The sequence below is a fragment of the Chrysoperla carnea genome, chromosome X, assembly GCF_905475395.1.
Source record: "Chrysoperla carnea chromosome X, inChrCarn1.1, whole genome shotgun sequence".
NCBI lineage: Eukaryota > Metazoa > Arthropoda > Insecta > Neuroptera > Chrysopidae > Chrysoperla > Chrysoperla carnea.
The window spans coordinates 492973-511857 of record NC_058342.1 but is presented as its reverse complement, the minus strand read 5'-3'; the positions used below and the strand labels follow the sequence as shown (position 1 = coordinate 511857).

The 18885-nt window shown below is 34.2% G+C and overlaps 1 protein-coding gene across 1 annotated transcript; it reads right to left on the bottom strand.

Moving 5' to 3' along the window:
- Nucleotides 1–5395: 5395 nt before the first annotated feature.
- Nucleotides 5396–18423, bottom strand: LOC123302270. The gene is made up of 3 exons (XM_044885131.1): nt 15379–18423; nt 14609–14715; nt 5396–5693 (listed from the first exon to the last, which is right to left on the bottom strand). Exons 1-3 carry the CDS (start codon nt 18421–18423, stop codon nt 5396–5398), a joined length of 3450 nt encoding a protein of 1149 aa, XP_044741066.1.
- Nucleotides 18424–18885: the final 462 nt, after the last annotated feature.

The following is an 18885-nucleotide window of genomic DNA, read 5'->3' as shown; positions in this document are numbered from 1 at the left end:
ATGACCTTTCCAAACGCAAACGTCCAAAGTATCGCAAAACGTTTGCCAAAGCACAAGACCTTGCTTTAATCAACCAGATCGTCGACGATCATCTAAATCACACAAGTAGCCTACTCGAAATCGATAGCTCAGTCTATGCTGCAATGTGTGCTCTTTCTCCTGCCCCCAAGTCTACTGAGACAGCCGAGGAGAAAACACGCAAGCGTATAGAGCAACTTGAATCCAAGTTGACCCCTCTACGACAGACGGTATCACGTATCAAGTGTGTGTTAGAGTACCAGAAAGCTGGTAAACCCTTCACCCCAAAGGTGCGAGCCTTCGCGCGTGAACTCAGGCACCAACACCACACACTAAACAAGGGTATCCTGCTCACTATCAAGCAGCGAAACATTGAAAAGATACGTGCACTAGCTCTCGCTCGGAAAAAGCTAGTTAAACGCGAGAAGTGTATTCGAGAGAACAAGATCTTTGTATCGAATCCTTCCCGTTTATTTGCAAAACCCCCTTCTCTCGTCGAGAATCCACCTTCGATAGAGCAAATCGATGGCTACTGGCGTGATTTATATGAAAAGTCGACTAGTGTAGATAAAAATATAAGACCAATCAAACTGTTCGAAAGGTTCTGCAACGCGCGCCTAGCAGAACAAGCGGTCCTAACATCTGTTACCGCTGATGAAGTATCCCTTGCTTTCAAAGGCAAGAAGAATCATTCGGCGCCTGGCATGGATGCTGTGTCCAACTTCTGGTGGAAACGTTTAACTTCCACACACGCACATCTTGCTAGGCACTTTACTTCATACATCCTTGGGTACGGGACCTTTCCAACGTGGTTCGCGGGAGGACGAACAGTTTTGATTCCCAAGAAAGGAGACCTTTCAGTTCCGAGCAATTATCGCCCGATTACATGTCTCAATACCGTGTACAAAGCGTTCACCTCCATTCTTAATGAACGCATACGCACAACCATAGAACCGGTTTGGCAGATGATATACGAGCAACGCGGCTCCAAACGAGGTATATCAGGTTGCAAAGATAATCTTCTTGTTGACAGATGTATCTGTCAAGACGCCCGTCAGTATCAACGCGACCTGAGTATGGCCTGGGTGGATTATAGGAAAGCATTTGACACTACCTCTCACCAACTCATATTGGTGCTGCTCAAATGTTTGAAAATTCAACCCGATATCATCAGATGCATTGAAGAGCTGTTACCTTTGTGGAAGACCAAATTTACCATTAGATGTGGTAAACGTACTGTCTCAACAGATCTGGTAACGTATAAGCGTGGTGTCTATCAAGGCGACAGTTTTAGCCCGCTTTTATTCTGCATCTCCCTTATGCTCCTTTCCTTGCGCTTGCGAGAAGAAACTGGTTACCGTTGTGGTCCCCCGACAGATAGGAAGCATCAGGTAACTCATCTATTCTATATGGATGACCTGAAACTTTATGCTTCTTCTGAGAGCAGTCTATCTCAAGCTCTCAAAGCTGTCCATCAGTACACGAAGGCTATTGGCATGGAATTCGGACTCGATAAATGTGCCATCATTCATTGTAAGAGGGGTCGTGTCCCTGATTACGATGCAGACGTGCAGCTCACAGATGGAAGCATCGTGAAACATCTCGATGAAGAATAGCTCTACACATATTTGGGTGTCGGTAAAAACCACATTCAAAGTGTGTCTACTGTCAAGGAAGCTCTGCGCGGCAGGTATAGGCACCGTCTTCGACAAATCTGGCAATCAAAATTGTCTGGGATCCATAAGATCCGTGCTACTAATATGCTTGCAATACCCATCCTTCTCTATTCTTTTGGTTCCATCAAATGGACAATAGAGGAGCTTAAGGAACTTGATAGAGGCACTCGCAAACTCATGAACGTCAATCGTAGTTTGCACCCACGTGCTTCTGTACCGCGTAATTACCTCCCACGCCAGCAAGGAGGTAGAGGTCTCCTATCCGTTGAATGTCTACATGATAGGGTAGTTTTAGGAATAGCTTGTCAGGTCATAAATAGTTCAGACCCTCTTATGGAACTCGTGCGCGATCATGAGTTACAGGGTAAAGGAGCATTCTTGTTCTCTGCAGCACAACATGCAGCGTCTAAATTGGGCCTTGCTTTTGATCCGTCTAATCGTGATCTTGATGATAACGTGTTCCTTCTCTCCAAATCTCGACTTCGTTCAGCTGTGAAACGAGCTGAAATACGCTCCCTCTTCGAAGATCATCGGAATCGTGACCATCAGGGAATGTTCTACCGTCATCTAGACACCTGTAGTCTTTCCGTTGATCTTACGTTCTCTTTTCTTCGATCAGCTGGACTCAAGTCTGAAACAGAAGGCTTTATCATCGCTGCCCAAGATGGTGTGATAGCGACGCTAACTCACCAAAAGTATGTATGTAAAGAAGCAGTCTCTACCACTATTTGCAGAGCGTGCAAATCTCAGCCGGAGACGCTGATGCACCTCATCTCGGCATGTCCTTCTTATGCCACGAACACCTACATACATCGCCATAACGCTGCCCTCCGCGTGCTGTACTACTTCTTGAGACACAAGTATGAAGTGGACCCTACGCCAGTCCTACCATATGCTCCAGGCGAGATCGAGTCCGTCGTCAAGAACGAGAAATGCATTATCTTCTGGAATTTCTCGTTCCCAACTACCAGGCAGCTCTCTGCTACTAAGCCTGATATAGTGCTCCAGGATATCTTATCTAAGACTATGTACGTCATCGAGTTCTCTGCGCCTGCAGAAACGAACATAGTCACGAAGGAGGAGCAAAAACGGACTAAATATCTTGATCTCTTACAAGAACTACGACAACTACACCCTGGCTACTCAGTCAAAATGGTTGTCCTCATTATCGGTTGCCTAGGCGGAATTCGTCCCACTCTCGAGACGAATCTATCTCAAATTCCGGTCTGCAGGTCTCATCTTCGTCACCTTATCTCTTCCATGCAGAAGGCTGTCATTATAGGCACCCTTCGTACATTGAGATCGCATCAGACTGTCTTCAAGTAACAGCCCTTGAAGTTTCTTTTTTCTTTTTCTTTTCTTTTATTTCTTTTAGTAGGTTCCACATCGCTGCGGTGCAGGGACGGAGCCTGCTTGACCAGGACATTAGACAGACTTACGTACCACCGACTCGGAAGACAGACGGACCAACGGACGTCGCGTGGACTGACGGACGTACAGACTACACGGCCACAAGTCAGTGAACTTTCTTCAAAAGACGTAGCTGACTTGTGAAGATTTATGTCTCTCAAGGAGATGGGAGGCTCTGGGGTGTAAATCCTGTATCCTCTCTCCCTCCTTGGCAGGCATGAATTCGTTAATTTCAAATTTTAAATAATAATAATAATAATAATAATAATAATAATAATAATAATAATAATAATAATAATAATAATAATAATAATAATAATAATAATAATAATGAATATTAATAATATATGTTGTTGATAATAATAATAATGAATATTAATAATATATGTTATTAATAATAATAATAATAATAATAATATTAATAATGAATATTAATAATAAATGTTATTGATAATAATAATTATAAATTAATATGATAATATTTGCTCTTTATTAAATTAAAGAGCTTTTTTTATGATTAAAAATAAAGCAAACTAAATATAACTTAACAATATTTATAATAAATGCTAACGAAAATATTTGAACTTATCAATATTTAATGCTAACCATAATACTTATAAATGGAACGGCTTTTGATAATAAGCACTGTCATCTATTATTACTAATAAATGAAATAATATTAATAATAATAACTATTCATAATAATAATATTAATAATAATTATTATTATTATTATTTACAATTAATATTATTAAATATATTAATAATAAAATGGATGCTTATTTATAAATAAAGTTATTAGTTATAATAATATTTTTCGTCGATTATGGTAAGAAATGGTATTGATAATAAATGCTCTTTAATTTATTATGTTAGAAAAGTTTTGTTTCTAAATGTAATAAATTAAAGACCTTTTTTTATGAATAAACACTTTTTGCTTCCATCTTATCGATATTGATAATAATCGCTAACAATTATTATAATGATTTTAATTGTTTTTGCTTAAAGCGCTACCATTGATTATAGTAAAAAATGCAATCGCCATTAACAAAAATTGTTAATAATTATATTTGTAATATGTTTAGTAGGCAACCTTTAAACCAATTTATGCATAACAGGTTGCTAGCCAAATATAAACTTAATGAAGTATTATGATGGACACTTACATTCGGAATTTATATATTTAAAGAAATAATTTTGATTATTCAGATTCTATTAATTTTAGCTATTGTAAATAATATTAATCAAATAAAAAGTTTTTAAATTGTTAGGATGTATTTAGCAAGTTATGCTTTCATACATAAAATAAAAACATATTATGTATAAATAATATTAGTGCTTGTTAAAGGATTAAGATTCATGAAACTAGCATATATTCTTAATGCAATAAAAAGTTATAATTTAAAAGAATGTAAAAATATATTAGACCAGGGTAGATAATTTTTGAAACCAAAAAAAATTACAGTAGGATGAAACCCATTAGAAAAGCAGGGGAATGTGATCAAAATGAGAGGAAACATAAATTACGGTCGATTCGAGTTCGGGAAGTGGGAGGGGGTGAGCTTTTAAGGGTAAAAAATTGTTTATCTTGATTTCCGGCAAAACTACAAGTCCCATGGAAAAAAGTTAAATAGCAAAGTTGTAGGCAATAAAAAGATCTACAACTTTTGTATTTGCAATTTTTTCACATAACCTCAAAATTTAGGTGAAAAATTCAAAAAACTAAGTTTTTGGTTTTTTATTTATATCTTTTTCAAAAAAATTTTTTTTTCTACGAAATTTTGTGAAAACTTACCTTATTATGTCCCAAATACACTGTAATTTATTTGATTAAAAATATTTATTTTTTCGCTTCATTTTAACTTAATATCAAAAAAGCACCCTAATTTTCAATCGAAAATTCTGACGTCAAAATATCAGCTTTTTTCAAAAAGTTTGGGAGCTTTTTGTTCCTTGAAATATCTACTTTCTGATGGTGTAAAAAAAAATATACATTGCTATAGGAAATATTCTTAGGAAATGCAAAAATTGAAAAAACAAATTTGAAAATTTTTTTTTAATTACTATGTACAATTTCATCAAAAAATGTGATTGCTGCAATTTTTTTTAGCTAAAAAGTTTATTTATTTTACTCGAATTACATTCATGTCATAGAAAATCTCATACAAAATAAATATACATGTAAATCGTACTATTGAATTTAAAAACTTAATTCTGATTACGTTATTCATTAAATTTTTTTTTAAAAACGTTAAATTTGTTATTTATAAATACCTTATCTGAAATTCTAATCAGTTATTCATTAGTTTTTGTCTCGTTGGAGGCATTTCTTCATCGTCAGATTCGACAAATCTTTCCAACTCTAGTTGAGCGTCGAAATCTTCAAGACCATCATCTTCGTCTCCAATGTTATTTCCAGTCTGCATTGGTTCTTCATCCATAATTTCCTCTGAATCATTTACTTCCTCGTAGATTCTTTCTTCCATATTGGAGCAATTTTCAGAACCATGACAATTAGTGCATAAATTTGTGCATTTTAAACCATGTTTTCGGCAGCCACATTTTAAACTGTTACATCCAGTTTCACAGCTGCAGCAAATAGTTTTGATCAATACTTCCGGAATTAAATCCTTTTCTGTAAATTTGGGCATAATGCCACGCTGATGTTGTTTCCAGCCCCAATCTGTTGCTGTCAATTCGTTACCCAACCAAGTTTGAAGCTGATAATATGCTCTGTAATAATGTTGTTCTGCTGCTCCTTCTGTGGGTGGGAGGTTTGCCAAAATGAAGAATGATTTAATTTTTGCCAATTGATATTTTTGAAACCTTAATTGATTCAGTGTTATTTTTTCTTTTTTACATTTATAAATAGATTTGATTAATTGTAATCCATTTTTTTTATATTTTCTTTACTTTCATCTTTTTTGTAAAAAACATTGGCCAAATTTGACAAATTTTTCGCGTCTAATATAGAATTAACGATACTTTTCTTTCCTTTTCCGGCAATTATCTTGAAACAGCAATAAATAGGCATCTACAAATATTATTTAAAGAAGATTCTACAACTTTTTCAAAATATTGTATATGTCTTATTAAATATTAACTTTATTAACTTTTTTGTTTGTTAATTATAGAAGTATATTTTAATTTGCAATTTTTTCGTTTATCAATAAAACATGAAATCTTACGTTTTTTGAGTAATTAAAGTGTAAATTTTAATAAATACCTCAAAATTGTACATAATGATTTTTAAAAAATTTTCGAATTTGTTTTTTCAATTTTTTGCATTTTCTAAGAATATTTCCTATAGCAATGTATATTTTTTTTACACCATCAGAAAGTAGATATTTCAAGGAACAAAAAGCTCCCAAACTTTTTGAAAAAAGCTGATATTTTGACGTCAGAATTTTCGATTGAAAATTAGGGTGCTTTTTTGATATTAAGTTAAAATGAAGCGAAAAAATAAATATTTTTAATCAAATAAATTACAGTGTATTTGGGACATAATAAGGTAAGTTTTCACAAAAATTCGTAGAAAAAAAAATTTTTTTGAAAAAGATATAAATAAAAAACCAAAAACTTAGTTTTTTGAATTTTTCACCTAAATTTTGAGGTTATGTGAAAAAATTGCAAATACAAAAGTTGTAGATCTTTTTATTGCCTACAACTTTGCCATTTAACTTTTTTCCATAGAACTTGTAGTTTTGCCGGAAATCAAGATAAACCATTTTTTACCCTTAAAAGCTCACCCCCTCCCACTTCCCGAACTCGGATCGACCGTAATTTATGTTTCCTCTCATTTTGATCATATTCCCCTGCTTTTCTAATGGGTTTCATCCTACTGTAATTTTTTTTTCATTTTCTATTATCTTTGAATGCTTCGGCACTGGTCTATATATTTAGCAGATAAATTTAAAATGGATAATAAATTTTAAATTTTTATTAACTCTTATTTATTATATAATATATATTTGTAATCCTTATGCAAAATAATATGTGACTTGAACAACGTATATGGGGGCGTGTATACAATTAATAAATTTAGGTAGACAAATATATTTTGAATCAATAATTAATAAGTTCACAACAGAATAGTCAGATTTTTATTGTCTATTAAATATTTTTTAGCGAATAACTATTATGTATTACTAGAATATAATAATTTTTTTTTTTTTTTATGTGACTTGAATGGTGTATACGTTTACAAGGCGAATGTAAAAACAATTAATCAATTTATATAGAAAAATATATTATGAATTAATTATTAATAAGTTCCAACAAAATAGCCTGATTCCCATTGTGTATTGAAATTTTTTTTTAACCAATTAACTATTAATGTGAATTTGTTCAATAAAAATTTTGTATTTCTGTAAATTATTATATATATTTGCATTATACAGTATTTAGAAGCATTTAAAGGGATAATTTTTTTTTAGAAAAGCTACATATGTAGCACATGTATTATACCGGAACCCTGTCGCAATATAACATGTACGATTTGTATATAAAATAAAATGAAAATTTTTTCCCTAAAATTATTTAATTAATCCCGAAAATTACTATATATATTTCCTTTATATAGTATTTAGGACCATTTAAAAGGATAAAATTTTTTTAGAAAATCTATATATGTATCTCATGTATTATACCGGTACCCTGTCGAAATATAACATGTACGATTTGTATATAAAATAAAATGAAAATTTTTTCCTTAAAATTTTTTAATTTATCCCGAAAATTTCTATATATATTTCCTTTATATAGTATTTAGGACCATTTAAAAGGATAAAATTTTTTTAGAAAATCTACATATGTATCTCATGTATTATACCGGTACCCTGTCGAAATATAACATGTACGATTTGTATATAAAAAAAAAATGTACATTTTTTTCTAAAAATTTTCATTAATTCCAAAAAATTTTGAATAATTTATTATAATTATTAATGTTTATTGAATAATTTATAATAATTCATAAATTTCAGTTAATAAAATAAGATAAAAGCAAAAAAAAATTTTTTTGGTCCCAAAATAAAAATTTTTAGCTCAAAAAAAATTATCATATTTTGAGTTTGAAGCACCGGGTTTAATGTCTTTGAGATATATGATGGATAGTGCGTGTAAGTTAATGAGATGAATGTATATCTATATGTAACAGTTTATTAGCTGTATTACGTTCAGCAGTCTCACACATATGATATAGTATGGTATAGTATAAGTTGTTTATTTTTCATACTGTTTTCATACTGTGGTCTACAAGAGTCACAAGCTCCTCGACAACACTTATTGATAATTTTATAACCAATTTACCTCATGTTGACAGTTCAGTTCTAAACTGTGAATTTTCTGATCATGATATTATTGCTCTCTGTGTATCTGACAATAAACCTTATACTATGACAAATTTATTAATTACTCCAGGCACATACTAAAGCGTAAAATCAATGACGATAATTTATTTAAATTAAAAGATGCCTTATGTGACGCTGAATGGAAGCATGTTCTAGAAGAATCAGATACTGATAAAAAATTCAATATTTTCCTGGAAGATTTGGCACAGCATCTTGACGCAATATGCCCATTACGGCGAATCAACGGAAATAGTTACTGCAAACCCGATTGGTTGACAGTCGGAATCGCTACCTCTAGTCAAAATTTAAAAAATTTACATCAACTTAACAAAACATGTAAGAGTTGCATTGAATTTAAAATATACTTAAAATTATACAAAAAATATATAAGAGAGTTGTAATCGCTGCAAAAAAGCTTTCAAACGGTCGTAAGCTTGCTGCAAATCAATATGAACCCAAAATAGTATGGCAACATATTAGAACGGAATCCTCACAAAAGAAAAAGCAAATTAGTAATATTACCGTTAATAAACAACAAATTTATAATCCTTTAGATATTGCTAATGTATTGAATACATATTTTGTGGACGCAACGGAAAATATTAAACCTAAAACTGATTTAAAATTATTTAGTAATTCTAAATCACTTTTTATTACTGATGTAGACAAATACGAACTTATAAGCACAATTAAAAGCTTTAACAACACTTTGACAACTGATTGCTTTAACATGTGCTCCAAAATTTTTATTTTTATTGCTGACGAGATTGCAACTCCCATACTGAACATTGTAAATTCAATGTTTCAATCAGAAGTTTTCCATCTAGGGCAAAACTTGCAAAAGTTACACCCATACAGAAAAAGCCGGAAAGCCGGAAAGTACTGATATATGCGACTTTCGACCTATTTCATGTCTTCCAATCGTATCTAAAATACTTGAAAAAATTATATATAATAAAATCAGTAGTTTCTTTGAACCCATGAGAAACCCTAACCAATACGGTTATATTAAAAATAGCTGCACAACAAATGCATTGTTTGTTATGACTGATTCAATTTTAAAGCATTTAGATGATGGTTTTAAAGTGGCAACTATTTTCGTTGACCTTACCAAAGCATTTGACTGTGTAAGTCATGAACTGCTTTTAAGAAAGCTATTCGGGTATGGTATTAGAGGGAAAATGTTCAACTTAATTAAGTCATACTTAAGTAACCGGTACCAAAAAGGTTGAAATTACTAGAACCAAATATAGCTATGTCTCAAAATGGCTAAAGGTAAAAAATGGAGTACCGCAGGGCTCCATTTTGGGCCCTTTGTTTTTTAACATTTTTATAAATGATTTACCTAATAATGTCAATAATGAAAAAGTTTTTTTATACGCGGACGATACAACCACACAACTTCTTCTACACAACAGGGATTCTGCTACTCTTAGTAAACAAATTCAGGGGACCTTAAGTGAAATCGAATCATGGTGTTTGGACAATGGATTACGTATAAATAAAAGTAAAACCAAAATCATACAATTCAAAACCAGTATACACAACTCTTCGTTATATGTAGACAATACTAAATTTCTCGGACTTGATAAAAACTTAAATTGGAAGAGTCACATAAATATAACTAAAGCAAAATTACACAAAGTTTGTTATCTATTAAGAGCAATGAAGAAGAATGTGAACACACAAGTATTAATCCATATTTATTACGCAAATTTTGTGTCTGTTATGTCTTATGGTATAAATATTTGGGGCTTAAGTGTAGACTGGAAAAAGATTTTTACTGTTCAAAAGAAAGCCTTACGTATTATTTTCAATATGAAAAGTTTGGAAAGTTGTAAGGAAATATTTATTAAAAATAAAATATTAACTTTTCCTTGTTTATACGCGCTAGAATGCGTGAAATTTTTACTCCGAAATCTTACTTATTTTAAAGAAAATTTATAGCATAAAACTGGCTACGCGATTAGAAGTCCGAATGCTTACACCTTACTAAAAGTGAAACTAGGTAGTGTTAAAAACGGTACTAGATATAGAACACTCCAAATTTTTAATAAATTTTCGAATAATTCAATAATTAAAAATGACATAGAAAAGTCGGGAACAACATTTATTAAGGCCACTAAAAACTACCTAGTCAGCAATCAGGATAGCTGGCGTTCATTATATAAGAGTCTCATCCGGTAAAGCGAATGATTAGAGGCCTTGGGGCCGAAACGACCTCAACCTATACTCAAACTTTAAATGGGTGAGATCTCTAGCTTGCTTAAAAACATTATTTATAATGTGAAGCTATGAGAATATACTTTTTATATATGGATCAGAGTGCCAAGTGGGCCACTTTTGGTAAACAGAACTGGCGCTGTGGGATGAACCAAAGGTAGAGTTAAAGCGCCAAAATTGACGCTTATGGGATACCATGAAAGGCGTTGGTTGCTTAAGACAGCAGGACGGTGGCCATGGAAGTCGGAATCCGCTAAGGAGTGTGTAACAACTCACCTGCCGAAGCAACTAGCCCTGAAAATGTATGGCGCTGAAGCGTCATGCTTATACTCTACCGTTAGTTGGTATTTTCGATAAAAGATTTATCTTTTATCATGAAACCCTAACGAGTAGGAGGGTCGCGGTGGTGTGCGCGGAAGGATTGGCCGTGAGGCCATCTGGAGCCGCCATCGGTGCAGATCTTGGTGGTAGTAGCAAATACTCCAGCGAGGCCCTGGAGGACTGACGTGGAGAAGGGTTTCGTGTGAACAGCCGTTGCACACGAGTCAGTCGATCCTAAGCCCTAGGTGAAAACCGATGTTAATGTTTTGATGTGTTTAAATAAATATAATATATAAAAATATAAATACAATATTATTAATAAATATTATTGCTTTCTTTTTTTTTAAAACAATAAACATTATTAATAAATATGTATAAATATATATATATAAATATATACATCCATTGGGCGAAAGGGAAACCGGTTCCTATTCCGGTACCCGGCAGCGGAACCGTTTATAAGTCGGGCCCTCGTAAGAGAGTTCGTCAGGGTAACCTAAAAAGGCCTGGAGACGCCGTCGGAAGATTCAGGAAGAGTTTTCTTTTCTGTATGAGCGTTCGAGTTCCCTGGAATCCTCTAGCAGGGAGATAGGGTTTGGAACGCGAAGAGCACCGCAGTTGCGGCGGTGTCTGGATCATTCCCTCGGATCTTGAAAATCCAGGTGAGGGCCACGTGGAGGTGTCGCGCCGGTTCGTACCCATATCCGCAGCAGGTCTCCAAGGTGAAGAGCCTCTAGTCGATAGATTAATGTAGGTAAGGGAAGTCGGCAAATTGGATCCGTAACTTCGGGATAAGGATTGGCTCTGAGGACCGGGGCGTGTCGGGCTTGATTGGGAAGAAGGTTATGGCCAACGTGCCGGGCCTGGACGAGATGAAACCATGTACCCTCACATTATCATATATTATGTACCGACATATTATATACATTTTATGTTTATTATATTAACTGTGCATTTAATGTAATGTAATGTATCTAGCTGCTGTATATTGTACTTGTATGATATGTGGTATGTGATGATATTATTTACTTATGTTGGTGTATATGTTGTATAATAAGTTATGCATTTAATGTTGTATATGCACGGGCATAATTATTATGTGTGTGTTGTTTGGTGTGTGTGTGAATTCGAGTTTGGTCCCGTGCCTTGGCCTGCTACGGAACTTTCTTGCTGCGAGACTTTATTCAACATATATAAATAAAATAATTTAATTGAAATATATACTTGTTGTATACGTAGATTTTATTATTTATTATACATGCGTATCGTTCTCTTCGACCGTCATTTAACGGTTAACTCAGAACTGGCACGGACTAGGGGAATCCGACTGTCTAATTAAAACAAAGCATTGCGATGGCCCAGCGGGTGTTGACGCAATGTGATTTCTGCCCAGTGCTCTGAATGTCAACGTGAAGAAATTCAAGCAAGCGCGGTTAAACGGCGGGAGTAACTATGACTCTCTTAAGAACTGTAAAGAACCAGGAGGTTAACATCAAGTCAGCAGCTGGACCTGACGGGATAAAGCCATTGAAGTGGAACACCGTTTCACCATTAATCCGTACGATAATCTTTAATATCTTTTTGTTGAACGCCATTGAACACTCGGACTATTTTCATTCCGAAAATCAAAATGGCGTAATTACCATCTGACTTCAGACCAATTTCCATCGGGTCTGTTGTCATTCGTCAATTTAATAAAATTCTGGCACATCGACTCCAGAATCTTCCTTTGCATGATGCGAGACAAGCTGCCTTTATGCCTGGTGACGGTTTAGCGGGTAATCTGTATCTTTTGCAGAGCCTGCTAGTCACCTCGCCTGCGTTTAGCACAGTAAATTTAGCTGCATTTAGCATTTAAATCACCCATCCTATTAAGTTTTGGAATATTATGTGTTATTATGTAAAGATCGTTTTTATCAAGTACCTGTGTGGGTGTATAAACTGCATATAGGTTGGCTTCCAGGCTGTCGATGTAGATGGCGACACTTTCAATTGTTTTGGTTTGCGGCACTGGTAGTAGATGGTGCTGGATGTTGTTTTTGATGATGATAGCGACACCTCCCGCGTTGCCGGTGATTCTGTCATTTCGATACGTGGTAAAACCTCTGATATAAAATTTGTGTTTAGGTTTAAGCCACGTTTCTGTAAGCACTAAAATATCCACTTTTTCACTCACTAGCTTTGCTTTAATTGAGTTGATCTTGTTTTTGACACTGCGAATGTTTAGGTTAGCTATCCTCATTTTAAGTTGGCTGCAAAAATGGCTAGGGCTTGGATACGAGCCATAGGGTCTGTATTTGATCGCATGGTGGAAGTTAATTCACGCACTTGAATTATCATTTGTTTTATATCGCACACACTGTTTAAAATGTTTAGTTCACTCATGAATGTGGAGAAGTCACTGTGAGCACTGTTGGAGTTGAATGTTGGCTGTTGTGGGTTTACTAAATAAATATATAGCTAAATTCCTATATTGAACCAAATTATCTAAATGAAAATGAGTAAAAAAAAAAAAAAATATATATATATATATATATATATATATATATATATATATATATATATATATATAATTTCAACGGACAAAACGACGGAAAATTATTTAATTTACAATTAAAGTTTGACTCTATTGAGTCGGCAGCGGACAAAGGCGGACAACAGGTCGTGTATACACGCCTAATTTAGTGCGTACCTTGGCCACTCTTACAATGCCATCGGTTCCCTCAAACACTTCCTCTATGACACCCAACGGCCAATGAAGAGGGGGAGTATTATCTTCTAATATGATGACTACATTCCCTATTTTAACTGGGTTGACAGAACTGTTCCATTTTTGACGTATTTGGAGCCCCGACAAATATTCCCTATGCCATCGCTTCCAATAGGATCGTACAATAGCATCCAATAGATGTTTGCGATGAACTAAATTTATTGGTTCATCAGTGACCATGGTACTTGAGATCGATGATAGGGGCGCCTGATTAAAAAAATGGGCTGGTGTCAAAGCTGTGGGATCAGTAGGATTCGAACTAAGCACGTACAGAGGCCTTGAATTAAGTAAGGCTTCTATTTGTGTTAAAACGGTTGATAGCTCCTCGTAAGTAAGCACCTACAAAGTTTGTACCTCGGTCAGAGTATAAAACTGAAATGGTTCCTCTTCGAGCAAGGAACCTTTTTAATGCGGCAATAAAAGTGTCCGTTGACAAATCTGAAGCGAGTTCTAGATGTAATGCTTTAGTTGTCAAACATACGAATAAACACAAATAGGCCTTTTGGCTTCTAACTCCTCTGTGCCTACTTAATGTTATGGTGAAGGGGCCAGCAAAATCAACACCAGAATGCTCAAAGCTTTTACTTTGAGTCACTCGAGGTGCCGGTAAATCTGCCATAAGCGGAAAAACTGGTTTTGGTTTCAGTTTAAAACAACGATTACATGAGTGTACTCGTTGTCTAACAATTTGACGAGCAGAGAGTATCCAATACTTTTGTCTAAGAACTGATAATAGCAGGTTAGGACCAGTATGTAAGTTTTGCTCATGAGTGTAATCAATAAGAAGATTCGTAAAATGGTCCTTTTTTGGTAATAATATAGGGTGTTGTGCATCAAACCCAATTGAAGCGAATGTTAAGCGTCCTCCAACGCGTAAAATTTTATTATTTAAAAATGGACGAAGCGTTATAAGTGATTTGGAACAATTATCGCCATTTTCAATAGCCTTTATTTCGTTAGAAAAATGTTTATTCTGAATTACTTGAATTAAATAGCTCTCTGCAGCCTCCAAATCTTCAATACTGAACTCATTTCTCCTTGGAATAAGTTTTAGAAAACGCAGGATATAGATCGTCGAATGCAACAACCTAGACCAAGAAGAATGCCTGAGTATAAGTTCATTTATTCCAGTAGGGAGATTTCGAGACACATGTAGAGATATTGAATTTTCATCAGTATATTCTTCAATATCGGGAATACATTCTAAAGGCCAAGTTTCAATAGGATTTATTAACCATGAAGGGCCTGTTAACCAAGATTTGTGATTTATGAAAACAGCTGGCAATAAACCCCGAGAAATACAATCTGCAGGATTTTCGACTCCAGGAATGTGGTACCAAAATTTGGAATCTAAATATGATTGTATTTTAGAAACTCGATTTGCAACAAATGTTTTATGCAAATGTGGGGACGAGTGAATCCAATTCAATACAACTTTTGAATCGGAAAAGGCGAAAATTTTTGAAATACTGTGACGATCGTTATAAGTTTTTACTACAAAAGAAATTAATTTTGCAAGTAAAAGCGCGGCACAAAGTTCCAATCGTGGTATTGACACTGTTTTCAGAGGGGAAACCTTGGACTTTGAGCAAACTAAGCTGATATTTACCTTTTCATCATTTATAGTGCGAAAATAAATACAAGCGCCATAGGCCGTTTCACTTGCATCTGCGAAACCAATTAATACGATTTGGCTTTTCAAATTAATTTGCAGATGGCGAGGCACATTAAATTGTTCCAATAAATGCAGTTCATCAATGAATTTCTTCCAACTATTTTGGATAGGTAATGGAGCTTCATCATCCCAATTAAGTTTGCGTTTCCACAGTTCCTTTATTAAATTTTTTGCAAATAGAACGACGGGTGATACAAAACCTAAAGGATCAAACATTCTCGTAACTGCAGACAGAATATTTCGCTTCGAGCATTTTGCTGTCAAAATATCCGTATTAAACGAGAACATATCTGCTCTAGGATTCCAATTTAATCCCAAAATTTTTAAGGATTCCGTATCAAAAGTTATAGACTGAGACGAACGAAGGTTCTCTGGAATATGATGAAGTAACTCGGGAGAGTTGGAACACCATTTAACTAGTGGAAAACCCCCAGCCAAGAATAACTCCACCATTTGTTTATGAAGAGTGACTGCACTCTTAATATTTGCAACGCTGCAGACCAAATCATCAACATAAAAATCACGAGTTGCAACCGCAGAAGCTAAAGGATAATTTGCAGCCTCGTCCTTTTCTAATTGTTGAACTGTTCTAATAGCTAAATATGGACTTGGCTTTACTCCAAAAGAAACGGTATTCAGCGAATAAACCGATAAAAGGAGTTCAGGAGAGTCACGCCACAATATTAACTGGAACTTACGATGCTCTTTGCAAATATTTATTTGGCGATACATTTGTTTAATGTCTGCAATCATTGCAATCGAGTATAATCGAAAATTCAATAATATTTGTTGCAGATCTGATTGAAGCTTGGGACCCGTATGCAATAACTCATTCAAGGAAACTGATGTACTGGACTTCGCACTTGAATCAAACACTACTCTGAGTGGAGTAGTAAGACTGTCAACTTTGCGCACACAATGATGTGGAATAAAATAATTTGGAGAAGTCACATCATTTAAAGGAACCAATGTCATGTGATTTTGTTGAATATAATCATGAATGACCGACGAACAGGTTTCTTTTAACGAAGGTTCAGTTTGGAACCGTTTCTCCAGATTAAAAAAGCGTTTTCGTGCCATATTATATGAATCACCTAGTCTTTGAGGATTTTCCTTAAAAGGCAGACACACGGTATACCGCCCGGAAGATTCTCTAGTTATGGTTGAAGTGAATATTTTTTCACATTCCATATCTTCAGGATTTGGACTAGAGGATTCTGGAACTTCTTCTAGTTCCCAGAACCGTTTTACTAACGATTCGACCGGAGTGGTAATAGCATAGAAGTTTTGAGTCGTAGTTGTTTCAGAACATGTAGGTACTTCACCCATTACCACGTATCCCAAGGGGGTATGAACAGCTATAGGACTGAGCGAAGGGCCAATAACTTTAGCTGTTCCTAATAATTGTGCAAACATGGATGCACCTATTATTCCATGTATAGTTGAAGGAACATGGAAAGTCTCATCAGCCAAACATAAATCCTTCAAATGTTCAAAGGACGTAATGTCGATGTTTGTTGAAGGAAGCTGGTTGGTGATTTTATCTATAACTAAGCATTCTAATGGATAACATTTAGTAGGGTCAAATCTAGACGATACCAATATATTGGTTTGACCTCTAACTGATTTCGTATGCGATCCAATACCTATAACGGATGTCAAAACTTTTACTATTGGTAAATTTAGAATTTGACAACATTCGGAGGTAATAAAATTACTTTGAGATGCAGAATCCAATAAAAACCTGAGTTTATGAATATTTCCAAATTTATCTTGTACATTCACTATTGCGGTAGATAATAATACAGTTTTAGTTACTACTGTATTTCGAACTGCAGAGCAAGCAGTAACATTGGTATTTGTTTTTGATTTTTCGACAACATTTACATCAATAGATGAATTATCTTCACTAGTTTTCGAATTGAATGACTTTGTATTGTCAAAATGAAGCATCGTGTGATGTTCTGACTTGCAGACAGAGCATAAATTTTCAGATTTACAAACGTTAATTTTACGTTTATCGGATAAACAATTTAAACATAATGATTTGCCCATAACGATTTTGTATCTTTCCTGTGGGGACAATTTTCTAAATTGACTGCAGCGATATATGCTATGTGACACACGTTGAGTGCATGCGGGGCATTTAAAAATATCCTCCTTTTTGGCTACAAAGCTGTGTGTGCTTTTAGCTGATTTTTGAGGATTAATTGAAATTGTTTTTGCACTTGGAGTTTGAGTTTTAACTTTATAGGCATCAGACGAGGAAGAATTGCATAGCGTTCTAATATGGCCTTTAATGAAAGAGATGAAACCAGAATAAGTTGGAAGTGTGTTTCCCTTTATAGACATTTCAAAAAACTTTCTAGTTTCACAATCTAATTTGGAAAGTGCGATAAAAACTAAAACATAATCAAGCAAATCATCAATTTTTAAATTCTTCAAAGCAGTAACCGAAGTATCGAAAACTTCTAAAAATGAATTTAAATGCGCAGCGGATTCCAATTTAGATTGTTTAAAATTTAATAACTGTGATAGATAAGTGTCCATTAAAAGTCGTTTGTCTTCAAAGCGTTCCTTTAATAAATCTTTAATTATTTGATAATTGGCAGCGGTGGGGATAATGCCCGTACACATTTCTAATGCATGTCCCCGCAATGCTGAAAGTAGATAGTTTACTTTCGAATTATCATCCAAATATCTATTATTGTCAATCAATCCTTGAAAGGTTTCCCAAAAAACAGGCCAATGTTTTTTACTACCATCAAATGTTGGTAATACAATTTTAGGTAGAACAGGAGTCATATTAGAAGATGTTGTAGGTACAGAGGTTTGAGGCTTGACTTCATTATAAGCGGCGTTTATGTGACCAACCAATTGTTGGCTGCTACTAATAGTTTGATAATTCACTTCATATGCTTCATCTAATTGTAAATTAATGTCATTTATTTTCATAACAGCATCCTTAATTTCAGACATTATCTCGTTGACAGTGGTATATTCAGCCAAAAAAGTTTTTAAAACAGATTGGTCATTCAATAATTTGGTATAACCATGAATACGTTGAATTTGTAAAAAGTACATTTGTTTTAAGCCTTCAAATTGGCTTAACGATGTTCCAGCATGGTATTTGCAGTTTCTATGTTAAAGCAATGGTACAATTTTTTTTTCGACAGAATTTAACGAAAAATTAAATTTAAGAATTTAATAATGCTTACTATTAATTCCCAAAGTTTCAGAAATTTTGACCGTTTAAAATGGGAAATAATTATGCCAACGTCCCAATTTCGATCAATTTACGTCAAAATTAATATCTCGAAAGTGAAAATTAATTTCTAAATTTTTTTTTTAGAATTGTATTGTATAAACATTTTTTTCTACTTTTTCTTCAATATATAATAATATCATAAAAAATAGTTGGAGAGACCGGACATTTTACAT